The following is a 22,340-nucleotide window of genomic DNA, read 5'->3' on the forward strand; positions in this document are numbered from 1 at the left end:
TTTTCTCCGGGGATAGATCTCGTTTCCTGAATTTCAAAAATAATTGTAAATTATTTCTTTCCCTGAGATCTCGCTCCGCTGGAGATCCCGCACAGCAGGTTAGGATAGTAATTTCCTTGCTGCGGGGTGACCCTCAAGACTGGGCATTTGCATTGGCACCCGGGGATCCTGCGTTGCTCAATGTGGATGCGTTTTTTCTGGCTTTGGGGTTGCTTTATGAGGAACCTAACTTAGAGATTCAGGCTGAAAAAGCCTTGATGGCCCTATCTCAAGGGCAAGATGAAGCTGAAATATACTGCCAAAAATTTCGTAAATGGTCTGTGCTTACTCAGTGGAATGAGTGCGCCCTGGCGGCGAATTTCAGAGAGGGTCTCTCTGATGCCATTAAAGATGTTATGGTGGGGTTCCCTGCACCTACAGGTCTGAATGAGTCCATGACAATGGCTATTCAGATTGATCGGCGTTTGCGGGAGCGCAAACCTGTGCACCATTTGGCGGTGTCTTCTGAGAAGGCTCCAGAAAATATACAATGTGATAGAATTCTGTCCAGAAGCGAACGGCAGAATTTTAGGCGAAAAAATGGGTTGTGCTTCTATTGTGGTGATTCAACTCATGTTATATCAGCATGCTCTAAACGTACAAAAAAGGTTGATAAGTCTATTTCAATTTGCACTTTACAGTCTAAGTTTATTCTGTCTGTGACCTTGATTTGTTCATTATCGTCAATTACTGCGGATGCCTATGTCGACTCTGGCGCCGCTTTGAGTCTAATGGATTGGTCCTTTGCCAGGCGCTGTGGGTCTGATTTAGAGCCTCTGGAAGTTCCTATACCTCTGAAGGGTATTGACTCTACACCATTGGCTAGTAATAAACCACAATACTGGACACAAGTGACTATGCGTATGAATCCAGACCATCAGGAGATGATTCGCTTCCTTGTGTTGTACAATCTACATGACGTTTTGGTGCTCGGATTACCATGGTTACAATCTCATAACCCAGTCCTTGACTGGAAAGCAATGTCTGTGTTAAGCTGGGGATGTCAGGGGGCTCATGGGGACGTACCTTTGGTTTCCATTTCGTCATCTATTCCCTCTGAGATTCCGGAATTTTTATCTGATTATCGTGATGTTTTTGAGGAGCCTAAGCTTGGTTCACTACCTCCTCACAGAGATTGCGATTGTACCATAGATCTGATTCCGGGCAGTAAATTTCCTAAGGGGCGTTTATTTAATCTATCTGTACCTGAACATGCTGCTATGCGAGAATATATTAAGGAGTCCCTGGAAAAGGGACATATTCGTCCTTATTCATCTCCCTTAGGAGCCGGTTTTTTCTTTGTATCTAAAAAAGATGGCTCTTTGAGGCCGTGTATTGATTATCGACTCTTGAATAAAATTACAGTCAAATATCAGTATCCTCTGCCACTGCTGACTGATTTGTTTGCTCGAATAAAAGGGGCTAAGTGGTTCTCTAAGATTGATCTCCGTGGGGCGTATAATTTGGTGCGAATTAAGCAGGGGGATGAGTGGAAAACCGCATTTAATACGCCCGAGGGCCATTTTGAGTATTTAGTAATGCCTTTTGGTCTTTCAAATGCCCCTTCAGTCTTTCAGTCCTTTATGCATGACATTTTCCGTGAATATTTGGATAAATTTATGATCGTGTATCTGGATGATATTTTGATTTTTTCGGATGACTGGGATTCTCATGTCCAACAGGTCAGGAGGGTTTTTCAGGTTTTGCGGGCTAATTCCTTGTGTGTGAAGGGTTCTAAGTGTATTTTTGGGGTTCAAAAGATTTCTTTTTTGGGGTACATTTTTTCCCCCTCTTCCATTGAGATGGATCCTGTCAAGGTTCGGGCTATTTGTGATTGGACGCAGCCTTCTTCTCTTAAGAGCCTTCAGAAATTTTTGGGCTTTGCTAATTTTTATCGTCGATTTATAACTGGTTTTTCTGATGTTGCTAAACCTTTGACTGATTTGACCAAAAAGGGTGCTGATGTTGCTGATTGGTCCCCTGCTGCTGTGGAGGCCTTTCGGGAGCTTAAGCGCCGCTTTTCTTCCGCCCCTGTGTTGCGTCAGCCTGATGTTACTCTTCCTTTTCAGGTTGAGGTCGATGCTTCCGAGATCGGAGCTGGGGCGGTCTTGTCGCAGAAAGGTTCCGACTGCTCCGTGATGAGACCTTGTGCGTTCTTTTCTCGTAAATTTTCGCCCGCCGAGCGAAATTATGATATTGGTAATCGGGAGCTTTTGGCTATGAAGTGGGCTTTTGAGGAGTGGCGTCATTGGCTTGAAGGGGCTAGACATCAGGTGGTGGTATTGACCGATCACAAGAATTTGATTTATCTTGAGTCTGCCAGGCGCCTGAATCCTAGACAGGCGCGCTGGTCGTTGTTTTTCTCTCGGTTTAATTTTGTGGTCTCATACTTACCAGGTTCTAAAAATGTGAAGGCGGATGCCCTTTCTAGGAGTTTTGAGCCTGATTCCCCTGGTGATTCTGAACCTACAGGTATCCTTAAGGATGGGGTGATATTATCTGCTGTTTCCCCAGACCTGCGACGGGCTTTGCAGGAGTTTCAGGCGGATAGACCTGATCGTTGCCCACCTGGTAGACTGTTTGTTCCTGATGATTGGACCAGTAGAGTCATCTCGGAGGTTCATTCTTCTGTGTTGGCAGGTCATCCCGGGATCTTTGGTACCAGGGATTTGGTGGCTAGGTCCTTCTGGTGGCCTTCCCTGTCTCGAGATGTACGAGTTTTTGTGCAGTCTTGTGATGTTTGTGCTCGGGCCAAACCTTGTTGTTCTCGGGCTAGCGGATTGTTGTTGTCTTTGCCTATTCCGAAGAGGCCTTGGACTCACATCTCTATGGATTTTATTTCTGATCTCCCTATTTCTCAGAAAATGTCTGTCATCTGGGTGGTGTGTGACCGTTTTTCTAAGATGGTTCATTTGGTGCCCTTGCCTAAGTTGCCTTCCTCATCCGAGTTGGTTCCTCTGTTTTTTCAAAATGTGGTTCGCTTGCATGGTATTCCGGAGAATATCGTTTCTGACAGGGGGACCCAGTTCGTGTCTAGATTTTGGCGGGCGTTCTGTGCTAGGATGGGCATTGATTTGTCTTTTTCGTCTGCGTTCCATCCTCAGACTAATGGCCAGACTGAGCGAACTAATCAGACCTTGGAGACTTATTTGAGGTGTTTTGTGTCTGCGGATCAGGATGACTGGGTTGCCTTTTTGCCGTTGGTGGAGTTTGCCCTCAATAATCGGGCTAGTTCTGCCACTTTGGTTTCTCCTTTCTTTTGCAATTCGGGGTTTCATCCTCGTTTTTCTTCCGGTCAGGTGGAGTCTTCGGATTGTCCTGGAGTGGATACTGTGGTGGATAGGTTGCATCGGATTTGGGGACAGGTGGTGGACAATTTGGAGTTGTCCCAGGAGAAGACTCGGCATTTTGCTAACCGCCGTCGTCGTGTTGGTCCTCGTCTTCGTGTTGGGGACTGTTGTGGATTCTGTTTGTGGGCTCCCTCTGGTGGTTACTGCTGGTACTGGGTGACTTTGGTGGGTTGCGGCCTTTGGTTTCCACCTGTCCATCAGTGGCTGGGTGTTTCCTATTTTACCAGGCCTTTCTGTCATTTCCCTTGCCGGCTATCAATGTGTTCAGATGTGCTCTGTTTGGTTCCTGCTACCTGCTCCCAGATCTTTCAGGATAAGCTAAGTGCTGATTTTCAGTTGTTTGGTTTTTGGTCCAGCTTGCTTAGAATGTCTCTATGCTAGCTGGTTGCTCTAGTGGACTGAGGTTCTCCCCATGTGCCATGAGTTGGCACATGGGTTCTTGTAATCTCAGGATGGTATTTTTGATTACGGTTTTTTGCTGACCGCTCAGTCCCCTTTTGTATCATTCTGCTTTCTAGTTTTCAGCGGGCCTCTATTTGCTAAAGCTATATACATCATCTCTATGTGTGTGCCTTCCTCTCATTTCACCGTCAATACATGTGGGGGGCAACTATACCTTTGGGGTTAATTCCTCTGGAGGCAAGTGAGGTCTTTGTTTTCTCTGCAGTACTAGTTAGCTCTTAGGCTGGTGCGTGGCGTCTAGAACCAATGTAGGCACGCTCCCTGGCTATCTCTAGTTGCGTTTGTCAGGCGTAGGGCAGCGGTCAGCCCAGGTTCCATCACCCTAGAGCTCGTCCGATATTTGTTATACTTCGCTTGTCCTGTGCTATCCCTCGCCATTGGGGATTCATGACAGTATAGCCGGCCCACAAAGTGTTAATTGTTTGGGCTGAAGCAGGAGAAAAAGAAGTGTTCAGGGAATTTTTATTTTTTTTTCCTTCAGCATAGCTGCTTCTTACCTCCTCTTAACCCTTGAATGGCTCTGATCTTAGCTGTTTATCATGGATGTCCAGAGTTTGGCTTCCAGCCTGAGTAATCTCGCAGCAAAGGTTCAAAACATACAGGATTTCGTGGTTCACACTCCCATGTCTGAACCTAGAATTCCTATTCCAGAGTTTTTTTTCTGGAGATAGATCTACCTTCCTGAATTTCAGGAACAATTGTAAATTGTTTCTCTCTTTGAAATCTCGCTCCTCTGGAGACCCTGCTCAACAGGTCAAGATTGTTATATCGTTCCTACGGGGCGACCCTCAGAATTGGGCATTTGCATTGGCACCAGGGGATCCTGCATTGCTCAGTGTGGATGCGTTTTTTCTGGCATTGGGATTGCTCTATGAGGAACCTAACCTAGAGATTCAGGCTGAAAAGGCTTTATTAGCCCTCTCTCAGGGGCATGATGAAGCGGAAATATATTGTCAGAAATTTCGGAAATGGTCGGTGCTTACTCAGTGGAATGAGTGCGCCCTGGCTGCAAACTTCAGAAATGGTCTTTCTGAGGCCATTAAGGATATTATGGTGGGGTTCCCTGCGCCTACAGGTCTGAATGAGTCTATGGCTATGGCCATTCAGATTGATCGGCGTTTACGGGAGCGCAAACCCGTGCACCAGTTGGCGGTGTCTTCTGAACAGGCACCTGAGACTATGCAATGTGATAGAATTCAGTCCAGAAGTGAACGGCAAAATTATAGGCGGAAAAATGGTTTGTGTTTTTATTGTGGTGATTCAGCTCATGTTATATCAGCATGCTCTAAACGCACAAAAAGGGTTGATAAATCTTTTGCCATTGATACTCTGCAGTCTAAGTTCATTTTGTCTGTGACTCTGATTTTTTCACTGTCTTCCATTTCCGTCGATGCCTATGTGGATTCAGGCGCTGCCCTGAGTCTTATGGATTGGTCATTTGCTAAACGCTGCGGTTTTAGTCTAGAGCCTCTGAAAGTTCCTATTCCTCTGAAGGGAATTGATTCTACACCATTGGCTATGAATAAACCGCAGTATTGGACACAAGTGACCATGCGCATGACTCCCGTTCATCAGGAGGTGATTCGCTTCCTTGTACTGTATAATTTACATGATGTACTAGTGCTTGGTCTGCCATGGTTACAAACTCATAATCCTGTCCTGGACTGGAAAACAATGTCTGTGCTAAGCTGGGGATGTCAGGGGGTTCATGATGATGCACCTCCGATTTCTATCGCTTCATCTACTCCTTCGGAGATCCCTGTGTTTTTGTCGGATTATAGGGATGTATTTGAGGAGCCTAAGCTCAATTCGCTCCCTCCTCATAGAGAGTGTGACTGTGCGATAGAATTGATTCCTGGCAGTAAGTTCCCTAAGGGTCGTTTATTTAATCTGTCACTGCCAGAGCATACTGCTATGCGGAATTATATTAAGGAGTCCTTGGAAAAGGGACATATTCGTCCATCTTCGTCCCCTCTGGGAGCAGGTTTTTTTTTTTTCGTGGCAAAAAAAGATGGTTCCCTGAGGCCTTGTATAGATTATCGCCTTCTGAATAAGATTACAGTCAAATACCAGTATCCATTGCCTTTATTTACTGATTTGTTTGCTCGCATTAAGGGGGCTAGGTGGTTCACTAAAATAGATCTTCGTGGTGCGGATAATCTGGTGCGGATAAAACAGGGGGATGAGTGGAAAACCGCATTTAATACGCCTGAGGGCCATTTTGAGTATTTGGTAATGCCTTTTGGACTCTCCAATGCTCCGTCAGTCTTTCAGTCCTTTATGCACAATATTTTCCGTGAATATCTGGATAAGTTTATGATTGTGTATTTGGATGATATTTTGGTGTTTTCTGATGACTGGGAGTCTCATGTTCTACAGGTCAGGAAGGTGTTTCAGGTTTTGCGGGCCAATTCTCTGTTTGTGAAGGGCTCAAAGTGTCTCTTCGGAGTCCAGAAGATTTCTTTTCTGGGGTACATTTTTTCTCCTTCTACTATTGAGATGGATCCCGTTAAAGTTCAGGCTATTTGTGACTGGACACAGCCTACATCTGTTAAGAGCCTTCAGAAGTTCTTGGGGTTTGCTAATTTTTATCGTCGGTTCATTGCTAATTTTTCCAGTATTGTTAAACCTTTGACTGATTTGACTAAAAAGGGTGCTGATGTTGCTGATTGGTCTCCTGCGGCCGTGGAGGCCTTTCGGGAACTTAAGCGCCGGTTTTCTTCTGCTCCTGTGTTGTGCCAACCTGATGTTTCACTTCCTTTTCAGGTGGAGGTTGATGCTTCCGAGATTGGAGCGGGGGCGGTTTTGTCACAGAGAAGTTCTAATGGCTCGGTGATGAAGCCATGTGCTTTCTTCTCTAGAAAATTCTCGCCAGCCGAGCGCAATTATGATGTGGGTAATCGGGAGCTTTTGGCCATGAAGTGGGCATTTGAGGAGTGGCGTCATTGGCTTGAGGGTGCTAAACATCGCGTGGTGGTCTTGACTGATCACAAGAATCTCATTTACCTTGAGTCTGCCAGGCGTTTGAATCCTAGACAGGCTCGTTGGTCGTTATTTTTTTCTCGTTTCAATTTCGTGGTTTCATACCTGCCAGGTTCAAAGAATGTGAAGGCGGATGCTCTTTTCAGGAGTTTTGTGCCTGACTCTCCTGGAGACACTGGGCCTGCTGGTATCCTTAGGGATGGGGTAATATTGTCCGCCGTATCCCCAGACTTGCGACGCGCATTGCAGGAGTTTCAGGTGTATAAACCGGATCGATGTCCACCAGAAAGACTGTTTGTTCCGGATGATTGGACCAGTAGAGTCATCTCCGAGGTCCATTCTTCTGTGTTGGCTGGTCATCCTGGAATATTTGGTACAAGAGACTTGGTGGCCAGGTCTTTTTGGTGGCCTTCCTTGTCTAGGGATGTGCGTACCTTTGTGCAGTCTTGTGAAGTGTGTGCTCGAGCTAAGCCTTGCTGTTCACGGGCTAGTGGGTTGTTGTTATCATTGCCCATCCCGAAGAGGCCTTGGACGCACATTTCCATGGATTTTATTTCTGATCTCCCGGTTTCACAGAAAATGTCCGTTATCTGGGTTGTGTGTGACCGTTTTTCTAAGATGGTTCATTTGGTGCCCTTGCCTAAGTTGCCCTCCTCCTCTGAGTTGGTTCCTTTGTTTTTTCAGAACGTGGTTCGTTTGCATGGGATTCCGGAGAATATCGTTTCTGACAGGGGATCCCAGTTTGTGTCTAGATTTTGGCGGACGTTTTGTGCCAAGATGGGCATTGATTTGTCTTTCTCGTCTGCATTCCATCCTCAGACGAATGGCCAGACGGAGCGAACTAATCAGACCTTGGAAACTTATTTGAGGTGTTTTGTTTCGGCTGATCAGGATGACTGGGTTGCTTTTTTGCCACTGGCCGAATTTGCTCTTAATAATCGGGCTAGTTCTGCCACGTTGGTCTCTCCTTTTTTTTGTAATTCGGGGTTTCATCCTCGTTTTTCCTCTGGTCAGGGGGAATCTTCGGATTGTCCTGGAGTGGACGTGGTGGTGGACAGGCTACATCAGATTTGGAATCAGGTGGTGGACAATTTGAAGTTATCTCAGGAGAAGACTCAGCAGTTTGCTAATCGCCGTCGCCGCGTGGGTCCCCGACTTCTTGTTGGGGACTTGGTGTGGTTGTCTTCTCGTTTTGTCCCTATGAAGGTCTCTTCTCCTAAGTTCAAGCCTCGGTTCATCGGTCCTTATAGGATCTCGGAGATTCTTAACCCTGTATCTTTCCGTTTGGATCTCCCAGCATCGTTCGCTATTCATAATGTGTTCCATCGGTCGTTGTTGCGGAGGTATGAGGTGCCCGTTGTTCCTTCAGTCGAGCCTCCTGCTCCGGTGCTGGTGGAGGGAGAATTGGAGTATGTTGTTGAAAAGATCTTGGATTCTCGTGTTTCCAGACGCAAACTCCAGTATTTGGTTAAGTGGAAGGGTTATGGTCAGGAGGATAATTCCTGGGTGGTCGCCTCCGATGTTCATGCGACTGATTTGGTCCGCGCCTTCCATAGAGCTCACCCTGATCGCCCTGGGGGTTCTCGTGAGGGTTCGGTGACCCCTCCTCAAGGGGGGGGTACTGTTGTGGATTCTGTTTGTGGGCTCCCTCTGGTGGTTACTGCTGGTACTGGGTGACTTTGGTGGGTTGCGGCCTTTGGTTTCCACCTGTCCATCAGTGGCTGGGTGTTTCCTATTTTACCTGGCCTTTCTGTCATTTCCCTTGCCGGCTATCAATGTGTTCAGATGTGCTCTGTTTGGTTCCTGCTACCTGCTCCCAGATCTTTCAGGATAAGCTAAGTGCTGATTTTCAGTTGTTTGGTTTTTGGTCCAGCTTGCTTAGAATGTCTCTATGCTAGCTGGTTGCTCTAGTGGACTGAGGTTCTCCCCATGTGCCATGAGTTGGCACATGGGTTCTTGTAATCTCAGGATGGTATTTTTGATTAGGGTTTTTTGCTGACCGCTCAGTCCCCTTTTGTATCATTCTGCTTTCTAGTTTTCAGCGGGCCTCTATTTGCTAAAGCTATATACATCATCTCTATGTGTGTGCCTTCCTCTCATTTCACCGTCAATACATGTGGGGGGCAACTATACCTTTGGGGTTAATTCCTCTGGAGGCAAGTGAGGTCTTTGTTTTCTCTGCAGTACTAGTTAGCTCTTAGGCTGGTGCGTGGCGTCTAGAACCAACGTAGGCACGCTCCCTGGCTATCTCTAGTTGCGTTTGTCAGGCGTAGGGCAGCGGTCAGCCCAGGTTCCATCACCCTAGAGCTCGTCCGATATTTGTTATAATTCGCTTGTCCTGTGCTATCCCTCGCCATTGGGGATTCATGACAGGGGACTTGGTGTGGTTGTCTTCTCGTTTTGTCCCTATGAGGGTTTCTTCTCCTAAGTTTAAGCCTCGGTTCATCGGCCCGTATAAGATTTTGGAGATTCTTAACCCCGTGTCCTTTCGATTGGACCTCCCAGCATCTTTTTCTATCCATAATGTCTTCCATCGGTCATTATTGCGCAGGTATGAGGTACCGGTTGTGCCTTCCGTTGAGCCTCCCGCTCCGGTGTTGGTTGAGGGTGAATTGGAGTACGTTGTGGAGAAGATCTTGGACTCCCGTGTTTCCAGACGGAAACTTCAGTATCTGGTCAAGTGGAAGGGCTACGGTCAAGAGGATAATTCTTGGGTGACAGCCTCTGATGTTCATGCCTCTGATTTGGTCCGTGCCTTTCATAGGGCTCGTCCTGATCGCCCTGGTGGTTCTTGTGAGGGTTCGGTGCCCCCTCCTTGAGGGGGGGGTACTGTTGTGATTTTGGTTTTTGGGCTCCCCCGGTGGTCACTGGTGGTACTGGACTTGTGTGCTTCACTTTCTCTGTTCACCTGTTTCCATCAGGGTATGGGTGTATCCTATTTAGCCTTGCTGCTCAGTTATTCTAGTGCCGGCCATCAATGTAACCAGAGCCTTTCTGTTGCATGTTCCTGCTTCTAGACTACTATCAGCTAAGTTGGACTCTTAGTCCTAAGTTTGTTTTGCATTTTTGTTCCAGTTCACAGTTATGTTATTTTTCTGTAGCTGGAAGCTCTTGTGGGCCGAAATTGCCACTCCGGTGTCATGAGTTGACACATGAGTCTTAAAGTAATTTCGGAATGGTATTTTAATAGGGTTTTCAGCTGACCATGAAGTTCCCTATTGTATCTTCTTGCTATCTAGTAAGCGGACCTCGCTTTGCTGAACCTACCTTCATACTGCGTATGTCTTTTTCTCTGAACTCACCGTCAATATATGTGGGGGGCTTCTGTCTCCTTTTTGGGGGAATTTCCCTAGAGGTAAGCCAGGTCTGTCTTTTCCTCTATTAGGGTTAGTTAGTCCTCCGGCTGGCGCTAGGCGTCTAGGGATAAAACGTAGGTACGCCACCCGGCCACTGTTAGTTGTGTGGTAGGTTTAGCTCACGGTCAGCTCGAGATTCCATCACCCAAGAGCTGTTCTGTTATTTATGTTCTCTGACGTTCCCTTGCCATTGGGAACCATGACAATATGGCACAGCTATGGGGCAACGGTGCAGAGCACTATATGGCACAGCTATGGGGCAACGGTGCAGAGCACTATATGGCATAGCTATGGGGCAACGGTGCAGAGCACTATATGGCACAGCTATGGGGCAACGGTGCAGAGCACTATATGGCACAGCTATGGGGCAACGGTGCAGAGCACTATATGGCACAGCTATGGGGCAACGGTGCAGAGCACTATATATATGGCACAGCTATGGGGCAACGGTGCAGAGCACTATATGGCACAGCTATGGGGCAACGGTGCAGAGCACTATATGGCACAGCTATGGGGCAACGGTGCAGAGCACTATATGGCACAGCTATGGGGCAACGGTGCAGAGCATTATATATATGGCACAGCTATGGGGCAACGGTGCAGAGCACTATATGGCACAGCTATGGGGCAACGGTGCAGAGCACTATATGGCACAGCTATGGGGCAACAGTGCAGAGCACTATATGGCACAGCTATGGGGCAACAGTGCAGAGCACTATATGGCACAGCTATGGGCCAACGGTGCAGAGCATTATATATATGGCACAGCTATCTATGGGGCAACGGTGCAGAGCATTGTATATATGGCACAGCTTTATGTGGAGTATCTATGGGACAACGGTGCAGAGCATTGTGTATATGGCACAGCTATCTATGGGGCTACGGTGCAGAGCATTGTATATATGGCACAGCTTTATGTGGAGTATCTATGGGGCAACGGTGCAGAGCATTGTATATATGGCACAGCTTTATGTGGAGCATCTATGGCGCCATAATGAACGGTATGGTGTTTCTATTTTTAATTTTGAAATTCACCGGTACCTGCTGCATTTTCCACCCTAGGCTTATACTCGAGTCAATAAGTTTTCCCAGTTTTTTGTGGCAAAATTAGGGGGGTCGGCTTATACTCGGGTCGGCTTATACTCGAGTATATACGGTATATGGAATCTCTTACAACAAACCTTTGTTGGAAAAGATTCAGCATAAAGGCCTGTGCACACGTTGCAGATTTCAGAGAGATACCAGGGTAGAGTGGATTTTTTTATGTGTGCTGCTGATTTAGACACAATCAAAAGATGTGTTTTTTCCGGTCAAAGAGATCCAGAAAAGATGCAGAAATTTCTGCCCCAAACAGTTAACGTGTGCACATACCCCAACTTGTATTTTATTAAATGAAATCCCTGGTGTTTGTATGTACACGAGTAAAGCGAGTAGTTTTACTATTGATTGACAGCTATCTCTGTATACACAATGATACAGATAAGACTGTCAATCACTATTAGGACCGCACACTAGACCCATGTGCATACATCTCATGTGCACATCTACTACCCCACCAGCCTCCAACTGGCTGTCATTTACTGCCCCCCCCAGGGCCAGCCACCACTTTCTTCGACCACTTCACCACCTGGCTACTTCATTTCCTCTCCGCTGACATTCCCACTATAATCATGGGTGACTTCAACATCTTCATTGACACTTCCCTCTCAGCTGCCACTAAACTTCTATCTCTCACTTCCTTCGGCTTTGCTCAATGATCTTCTGCAGGCACTCACAAAGATGGCCACACACTGGACCTCATCTTCACCTGCCTTTGCTCCCAATCTAACTTCTATAACTCATCTCTACCTCTTTATGACCACAACCTGCTTACATTCTCTTCCCTCTCCTCTCCAGGTCCACAATCCCACCCCACAAACTTGCAAACCCTCGCAGAAATCTTAAACACCTCAATCTACACTCACTCTCTGAATCCCTTCTCCCTCTTACTGACATCACAAGTTCCCGCTGCCACTTTATATAACACCACAATAGCTGCAGTTCTTGAATCAGTCGCCACTCTCACAAAATCAACAGACAACCCTGGCACACCAGCCTGACCAAAGAACTGAGGTGGGCTTCCAGGGTTGAGGAGCGGAGATGGAAAAGATCCCTCTCCAATGAGCACTTCATCGCATTCAAATCGTCCCTCACTACTGACAAGGCCACACACACTGCAGCAAAACAAACCTACTTCTCATCTCTCATATCCTCCGTCTCACAACTCTAAACAGCTATTCAACACCTTAGGCTGTGTGCACACGTAGCAGATTTTTTGCGTTTTTTTCGCGGTTTTTCGCTATAAAAACGCTATAAAACCGCGAAAAAAACGCTAACATTAAGCATCCTATGTAACAGAATGCAATCCGCATTTTTTGTGCACATGCTGCATTTTTTTCCTGAGCGGAATCGAAATCCAGAAAAAAACGCAGCATGTTCATTAAAATTGCGGAATCGCGGCGATTCTGCACACATAGGAGTGCATTGATCTGCTTACTTCCCGCACGGGGCTGTGCACACTATGCGGGAAGTAAGCAGATTATGTGCGGTTGGTACCCAGGGTGGAGGAGAGGAGACTCTCCTCCACGGACTGGGCACCATATAAGTGGTAAAAATAAAAAGAATTAAAATAAAAAATAGCGATATACTCACCCTCTGGCGGCCCGACCTTCTCAGCGGCTTCCGAGGTGTGTGTGAAGGACCTGTGTTGACGTCGCGGTCACATGACCGCGGTCACGTGACCGCTACGTCAATGGAAGGTCCTGAACACACAGCATTAGGAACGGACGCCTGCAGGTGAGTATAACCTTTTATTTTATTTTTTTTATTATTTTTAACATTCTATCTTTTACTATAGATGCTGCATAGGCAGCATCTATAGTAAAAAGTTGGTCACACTTGTCAAACATTATGTTTGACAAGTGTGACCAACCTGTCAGTCAGTTTTCCAAGCGATGCTACAGATCGCTTGGAAAACTCTAGCATTCTGCAAGCTAATTATGCTTGCAAAACGCTAGTTTTCTGCGGGTATATGCATGCAAATTCTGCATGCGATATACCCGCGGCAGGAGGCGCAGAATTGCCGCGGATATTTCTGCGGCAATTCTGCTACGTGTGAGAGCCTTAAATTCTCTCCTCTGTCCCCCAGCACCTCCTCCCTCTCCACTCAACTCAGCTGAAGACGGTCTCATTCTTCAAACAGAAGATTGATAACATCAGAGAAAGCTTTGGCCTACAACCCCCTTTAGAGAAGCCCTCCTTCTCTAAAACCAGATTCTCCACCATATAATAATAATCTTTATTTTTATATAGCGCTAACATTCCGCAGCGCTTTACAGTTTGCACACATTATCATTGCTGTCCCCAATGGGGCTCACAATCTAAATTTCCTATCAGTATGTCTTTGGAATGTGGGAGGAAACCGGAAAACCCAGAGGAAACCCACGCAAACACAGGGAGAACATACAAACTCCTTGCAGATGTTGTCCAAGGTGGGATTAGAACCCAGGACTCCAGCGCTGCAAGGCTGCCGTGCTAACCACTTAGCCACCGTGCTGCCCATACCATACCATTACAGAAGACCAACTTTCCGCCCTACTCTCGAGATCACAATTCATCACCTGTGCACTTGACCTGATCCCATCCCACTTCATCCCATACCTCACCACAGTCTTCATCCCAACTCTAACCCATCTCTTCAACCTATCAATAACTGGCGTTTTCCTATCATGCTTCAAACATGCCTCAATCACACCCATCCTCAAAAAGCCCTCTCTTGACCCATCCTCTGCATCTAGCTATCGCCACTTATCACTTCTCCCCTTTGCCTCAAAACTACTGGTACAACATGTCCATTTCGAACTGTCCTCCCACCTCTCTTCCTGCTCCCTCTACGACCGCTTATAATCTGGCTTCCGACCGTATCACACTACTGAAACTGCCCTAACTAAAGTCATCAATGGCCTACTATCTGCCAAAGCCAAGCAACACTACTCTGTCCTCCTTCTCCTGGACCTGTCTTCTGCCTTTCACACAGTGGACCACTTCCTATAACTACAGACCTTCAAACCACATATCCAAGCCCTTTCCACTTCCTGCCGACTTCAACTAAAAAACATCTCCCGGATCCGTACATTCCTCAATCTAGAATCTGAAAAAACACTCGTGCATGCCCTCATCATCTCCCGCCTTGACTACTGCAACCTCCTGCTCTGTGGCCTTCCTTCTAACACTCTTGCAGCCCTCCAATCTATCCTAAACTCTGCTGCCTGACTAATTCACCTGTCCCCTCGCTATTCCATGGCCTCGCCTCTCTCATTCCCTTCACCTGCTCCCCATTACCCAGAGACTCCAGTTCAAAACCCTAACTATGGCATACAAAGCCACCCACAACCTGTCTCCTCTATACATCTGTGACCTTGTCTCCCGGTACTCCTGTGGAACTCTCTAACACAACATATCAGTCTCTCGCCTACCATGGAAACCTTCAAAAGAAACTTGAAGACCCACCTCTTCCGACAAGTCTTCTACCTGCAGTAACCACCGATCCACTAAACCACTGCACGACCAGCTCTACCCTCACCTATTGTATCCTCACTCATTCCTTGTAGATTGTGAGCCCTCATGGGCAGGGTCCTCTCTCCTCCTGTACCAGTCGTGATTTGTATTGATTAATATTATTCTATTTGGTTTTTATTATGTATACCCCTTTTCACATGTAAAGTGCCATGGAATAAATGGCGCTATAATAATAAATAATAATACAAACACCAGGGATTTTAATGAACATTAAGTAAATCTTACTGAAATTGTTCCCACAAAAATGTATCCCAAGCTAATGAGCTCCTCTTGCTGGCAAATCAGATACCATTTTTTAGATGTCAGGTTCTCTTTAAATTAAATCAGGAAATAAAATGAGACCGCCATCATAGAAGACTGATCCCATGTAAATAAGTGACAGGTTGCCAGTCCAGCTGGACCATTAGCCTGTCTTCACTCAGCAGCTAGATACAACACTAGGCAGGATTACACCGTCCTTATCCTGGTCTGGCTTATCCGGCTCGGGAAGAGAAATCACATACAACTGAGAGAATGACTGTCCTCCTGGCAGGAACCCAAAATTGTTTGGAAAAAATATAATCCAGACAAAGAACGACAGCTCAACATACAAATACCGCTTCCTGTCTAATGTATCTGGGTATCTGAGCTTCCCAAAACATTGTTTTCCCTTAGCCTCAGGAATTGATGCGCTCTTAAAAGCATGCTGTACGTTTACACCGAGTAGATGTCATTGTCCTCACAAATCCCAATAACATCCTGGAATCTCAGTCCAAGGACTCATACACGAGTCTCTATGGTGTATCTGTGCCGCATAGACCTGCAGAACATGTGCTCACACTGTACCTCCACGGATATACTGAGGTTTTTAGGAATCTATAATGGAACATGTACAATCATCTGTAGTATTACAGAGACAGTGTCTCATCTAAAGAATGGATAAGATTTTCCAGCCAGAAAGTGATAGTAAAAAGTAAACTCCTGACATACTAGCCATCTGCACCATGTCAAGGTTGAGGTTGTCATATATAAATAACTCAAAATAATAGAGCAAGTCAAAAAGCTGACATGTCTATCCTAAAATGTTTTTCCATGCCAGCATTAATCAGTATGTAGGGAACAAGACTTTTCTGGGAGCATTTTTTTCCCTTTATGTTCCTTAATGTTCTTCCCTGCTCGGCAATAACACATAAGAATCACTGGTGGAGATGAATGACAGAACCAATTAATTCAAGTCTTTACTGCAAAAGAGCCAGCTTTCTGCTATGTTGCAGTTGTGTCATATTCTGCAATTTTAGTTTAGCAAACAATCTAGAGTGGAACTACAATAAAAATAAAGGCAAATATTTTAATTACACAATAATGATCACGGCCTTACAAGGATTTCACATGTCCCACTCAGGCTCTGTTCGCATGTCCCACTCAAGTCATGCGTAACGAATCCAGTGACAAACGGATGCAAAACGGAACCTATCCATTATGATCAGTTTCCCATAGACTGTTAGCACTCGGATCTGGGTTTTTTTTTGTTTTCTTTTAAATCATCTTTTTTGGGGCCATACAAAGTTGGAAGCAACTATTTGTGGGGAGGTGCTCTGCCAGAAAAACGGCAATTCTGGAGTTACTTGGACTTTTATGGATGCGAGACATCCAATGTTTTCTGTTTTTTTCTTTATTTTTCAACCTGGGAAGAAGAGGATGGTTCAAAAGTTTTTTTCTTCTTTTTACATTTTTGGAAACATTTTCCTTCATTTTTATTTTATTTTTTTAACCTGCAATTATTGAATTGCTTATTCTATATACTGTTCAGTATTGCAATATATAGAGCAAAAAACAAACAATATGTTATGTTTCATATGAAACATAAGCCTAGCCTATGCTTCATGGGAGTGCAATGATGGCAGTTATTAGGTCCTTCAGAAAGCCCCCAACAGCCATGACAATCATCAGCACCCCACAATCGCATTATAGAGGGGGAAGGGGTGAGATCTGATAGGTGGCGGAATAGTTGCATGATGCAATGTCTCCACTGAAATGTTGCTCTCAGATTCACAGTGGCATTTAAGTGGTTAAAGAACAGCAACAGAAGCTAGTTCTGATGGTACTGGTAGAAACAGAAGCCAACTGCCTAACACAGCCAGCACCAGGCACAGCTCCCGAGTCCTTTCTATATACTGGCAATTAGCATGCGGTGTAAATTTATGTTACACATCGGGAAGGGATTTATTGGGTTGGCCACTTTGAGTAAATACTTTTTTTTGTAAACTTATTCTAAGTGGGAGTTTTAGAGCATGAAGAATGCTTACCTGTTCCATAAAGCATAGCTAGTAGGATAGAGGAGATCCATGCTGTGTCACTGTAACCAATGCCAAACTCCCTGATTAGCTCCTTGAAAAATACACTGACTGCTTTAGGGAAAGCGTAGGAGAATCCAGTGATGACAAAACAACCAAAAAGCACGGCCCATCCCCAACCACCATCCGGCGCCTTCACTTTGGACGGATTGTCATCCACAACCACAGCTCCCATGGTGCACTATTCTGTCCACCTGCAAGGAAGAACAGAAAAGATTTAGTGATTATACGCAGATTAGTCATTGCCCTGAATCACCATTTTACATCCTTGTACCCCCACAATCAGTTAGCATGTATTCCAGCATTGTAGTGGTATGGCATATCAAATCCATGGAAAGGTTCCAGAAACAGCCACATTCGCAAATCATGTGCGGCAGTAATGTCTGCAGCATATCTGCTGCTTGTGGACATATCCTGAAGTAAGCCTGGAATAAGAATCATCCACAAACATCTATACGTACACATCACACAAGCAGATCACCAGACTACAGTGGTTGCCAACAATATAGCACTTGACATGTATTTAGGCTTTTTAGCAACTTTGGGTTATAGCTTTGTTGGGGAAAAAAGATAAGCTATAAAAGCATATAGTACATATGGGTAATCAATAAATTAGTAATTGAAGGGGTTTTCCAGTCTTAGAAGAAAGGTTTGCAATTACAAAGTGACTGCCAAATTGTGACGGCCGGTGTGCAACCCACACACTGTCATGATTCCTCTGTATTCCTCATACATGGGTGGTCACGTGACTGCATGCATGTGATTTTCTGCCATGTGCCAACTAGTTTCATCTGGCTTCTTTCAAGAAAAAACAAAATTACTTATTTGTAGTCTCATAACAACTCCACTCGAAAGGGGAATACAGGGGAATCGTGGCAGTGTGCACAATTCGGCAGTCTGCTGCCTTTTCTTCTTAGATCGAAATCCGTTTTAAGAGCATGTTTAACCAATCCAAAAAACAGGGTTTTTTTTGTTTATAAAAAGATCCTATGGACTCCAAAAACACAAAAAGAACACTAAACTGTAGCCACCGGCAGTAAAATTTTAGGAACTGTGGCAATCTGAATTATTCACTCCTTTATCTGTAGCAAAAGGAAAACTTCTCACTACTAACTGCAATGTGCCACTCATCCTGGTCTAGACAAGAAGATAAACTGTAAAGTTTTATTTATGGCTGCCAAAACTTTTAATAGAGCCCAGGACATTGCTGACAAGCACATTTAATACTACATGGTCCTAAGGAATCCTGAAGCAGATCTTGCTCTACAGTTCTACAGTCCACACAACCTGCCTATATTTCCTATTAGGACATATGGACATGGACATTATAGAGGGGGCTGATCCCGACCCCAAGCCAGAACAGGAACCTCTCATTTAGACTTTGTAGTAGGCCACGTTCACACGATCACTATTTAGTTAGTATTTTACCTCGGTATTTGTTAGCCAAAACCAGGAGTGGGTGATAAATACAGAAGTGGTGAAGTGTTTCTATTATACTCTGATTGTTCCACTCCTGATTTTGGCTTACAAGTACTGAGGTAAAATACTGACCAAGTACTGATAACGTTAACATGGCTTTATACAGACTTTATAGTCATACTAGCTGTACTACCCGGCTTCACCCTGGTTAATAACTGCTGTTAGCAAAATAGAATGTGTTAACAAAAATTTATTCTGCACACAAAAACCACAAAACAAATAGATAGAAATTTAATTATTAAAAGGCAAAAACTAAGTTCATTGGCTCTAGAAGAAGCAGCTCTTGTTCGCTTGTCTGCAAGCCTCACTTTCCTCTCCTCAGAAAGTTCATTGGCTCTTGAGGAAGCAGCTCTTGTTTTCATGTCTGCAAGCCTCGCTTCCCTCTGCTCAGAAAGTTCTTTGGCTCTTGAGGAAGCAGCTGCTGTTCTCATGTGTGTCAGCCTTGTTTCTCGGTCTTCACATTTTTCATTGGCCCGTAATGCAGCTTTTCTTTTTGCATCAGCTGACATTCGTGCCATGGAATTCCTTTTCTTATGAGGCATTATTGTGGTAAAAATAGTCTGTAAGTCTACGTTCACATTAGCATTCGGCGCCGCAGCGTCGGGCGCCGCAGCATCGCCGCATGCGTCATGCGCCCCTATAATTAACATGGGGGCGCATGGACATGCGTTGTGCTGCGTTTTGCGACGCATGCGTTTTTTTGGCCGCAAGCGTTGGGCGCAGAGAACGCAAGTTGCATTTTTTTTGCATCCAACTTTCGGCGAAAAAGGACGCATGCGTCGCAAAACGCAGCGTTTTAGCGTTCGTTTTGTTGCGTTTTTGTTTGCGTTGTGCGTTGCGTCGCCGACGCAGCGGCGCACAACGCAAATGTGAACGTAGCCTAACTGGCAGTTTCTATATCGTCTCACATAGAGGTAATGTGACTGACATCAGCCTTTTCACCAACACACCCTAAAGGTACCTTCACACTAAACAACTTTACAACGAGAACGACAATGATCCGTGACGTTGCAGCGTCCTGGATAGCGAGCTCGTTGTGTTTGAGACGCAGCAGCGATCTGGATCCCGCTGTGATATCGCTGGTCGGAGCTAGAAGTCCAGAACTTTATTTGGTTGTCAGATCGGTGTGTATCATCGTGTTTGACAGCAAAAGCAACGATGCCAGCAATGTTTTACAATGGAGCTAACGACCTGCGAGAACGATAAGTGAGTCACCGCTACGTCACAGGATCGCTCCTGCATCGTTCTGGAGCTGCTGTGTTTGACGTCTCTACAGCGACCTAAACAGAGACGCTGCAGCGATCGGCTCGTTGTCTATATCGCTGCAGCATCGCTGAGTGTGACGGTAACTGACATGGTATTACCTCACACAAGCTTTGTTATACTGAGAATGTCCTTTGTTGCCTATATTAACCAGTCAGAGCTCAGATTAATTAGATGTAGCAAAATAGAAGCTGAGCTGTGATTGGTTGCTATTGGCAGCCTGATAAATCCCCAGCCAACAGGAAGCCCTCCCCCTGGCAGTATATATATTAGCTCACACATACACATAATAGACAGGTCATGTGACTGACAGCTGCGGGTATTTCCAATATGGTACATTTGTTGCTCTTGTAGTTTGTCTGCTTATTAATCAGATTTTTATTCTTGAAGGATAATACCATACTTGTGTGTGTTTTAGGGCGAGTTTCGTGTGTCAAGTTGTGCGTGTTGAGTTGCGTGTGGCGACATGCATTTAGCGACTTTTGTGAGACGAGTTTTGTGTGGCGACATGCGTGTAGCAACTTTTTGTGTGTCGAGTTGCATGTGACAGAAAAGTGTAGCAAGTTGTGTGCAGCAAGTTTTGCGCATGGCGAGTTTTGCGAGTGGCGAGTTTTATGTGTGGTGCGTTTTGAGTATGTGCAAGTTTTGTGTGAGGCAACTTTTGCATGTGTTGCAACTTTTGTACATGTGGCAATTTTTCCGCGTGTGCAAGTTTTGCGTGTGGCGAGTTTTCCATGAGGTGAGTTTTGCACGTGTGGCTAGTTTTGTGTGAGCCTAGTTTTGCGTGTGGCGAGTTTTCCATGAGGTGAGTTTTGCACGTGTGGCGAGTTTTGCATGTGGCAAATTTTGCGCGTGGCAAGTTTTGAGTGGCGACTTTTGTGTTTTGACTTTTATGTGGCGAGGTTGGTGTATGTGTGGTGAAATGTGTGCTGAGGGTGGTATATGTGTTCGAGCACGTGGTAGTGTGTGGCGCATTTTGTGTGCGTGTTCATATCCCCGTGTGTGGTGAGTATCCCATGTCGGGGCCCCACCATAGCAACTGTACGGTATATACTCTTTGGCGCCATCGCTCTCATTCTTTAAGTCCCCCTTGTTCACATCTGGCAGCTGTCAATTTGCCTCCAACAATTTTCCTTTCACTTTTTCCCCATTATGTAGATAGGGGCAAAATTGTTTGGTGAATTGGAATGCGCGGGGTTAAAATTTTGCCTCACAACATGGCCTATGATGCTCTCGGGGTCCAGGCGTGTGACTGTGCAAAATTTTGTGGCTGTAGCTGCGACGGTGCAGATGCCAATCCTGGACATACACACACACACATACACACACACACACACACACACACACACACACACACACACACACACACACACACACACACACACACACACACATTCAGCTTTATATATTAGATATGGCATGCTGAAATGTATATTTAGTATATTCATTGGTGGTTTGCTTATGTGGCTTCCTTCACAGTACACCAGCCATTCAGCCCACCATGAAGGTCCAGAATGGACGAAGCCTTGGCTGAAGTGTGCGTTGGGGCTTGTGGGCCAGGACACACGTACTCTACCCTCTTGTATTGACATCCCATCTAAATGTAAATATTCACTTATCTTCTCTTTTTCACTAATACTCATAGCACTATGCTCCCTAAATAGGGGTGTTTATAATAGGGTCTTCACCTTGTTAGTGTTGTTTCCCCCCCAAATTACATTGGGTAAATTGTACATGTGCACCAGGACTACTTTCAGGAACACTCTGTGTTATGTATGTTTTTCATATCCATATACTTTTATGATAGCTAAATAAAATGTTATTTTTTATGAGACCCAGTTTGCACTCCTTTTTTTTACTCATGTTGCTTTTCAGATTTATCCTAGAGTGTGTCTCTTGAATGTTTTCCATAGCTGCTCATTTTTGTTGGTATTTACTGTATAGAATCTAGAATGCTATGTGGCCTGATAGATCTGTTCAATGTTCAGTTGGGGACCAAGGTCAAAATTTTGCACTGGGGCCCTTTAGACTCTAGTTACGCCGCTGACCTTTACTATTCCATCACAGCAGATGTCTGCTTTTGTGAGAACACTGCAGGGCTGCTGCACTCTGTGACAACAATATTACGTGACCTGCCACATTGCAGAAACCGTACCACTGTATGAGGAGAGTATTTTTATGAGATACTGAAGGTGATTTAGTAGCAGTTGTCTTCTTTAAGCTACCTCATAATGTGACATCTTTGCTGGAAGGGCCATTACTAGTGGTAACAGATTAAAAAGCCAACACCTGTGATCAGGGCCGGACTGGCCATCTGGCAATGCTAAAAGGGCTTGTCTGGTCGTGGGCCGCCTTGTCTGCTACGTTGTTAACAGAATTGGTCTTCTTAGGACACCGATACAGTTAAGGCTATGTGCACACGTAGGTCGGGTCCTGCGGGTTCTCCCGCAGCGGATTTG

General features: G+C 45.3%; 1 protein-coding gene across 8 annotated transcripts in view; it reads right to left on the minus strand.

Moving 5' to 3' along the window:
• The window catches only part of SLC16A3 (solute carrier family 16 member 3), a 78,964-nt gene that overhangs the window by 31,395 nt on the left and 25,229 nt on the right, over positions 1 to 22,340 (minus strand). For all 8 annotated transcript variants that reach the window (XM_077251380.1, XM_077251374.1, XM_077251377.1 and 5 more), the window contains exon 2: positions 17,092 to 17,333. In XM_077251380.1, the coding sequence (XP_077107495.1) occupies positions 17,092 to 17,314 (223 nt within the window). In that variant the 5' untranslated portion in view covers positions 17,315 to 17,333. The remainder of the gene's footprint in view (positions 1 to 17,091; positions 17,334 to 22,340) is intronic.

This window comes from Ranitomeya variabilis, chromosome 4, assembly GCF_051348905.1.
Source record: "Ranitomeya variabilis isolate aRanVar5 chromosome 4, aRanVar5.hap1, whole genome shotgun sequence".
Lineage (NCBI taxonomy): Eukaryota > Metazoa > Chordata > Amphibia > Anura > Dendrobatidae > Ranitomeya > Ranitomeya variabilis.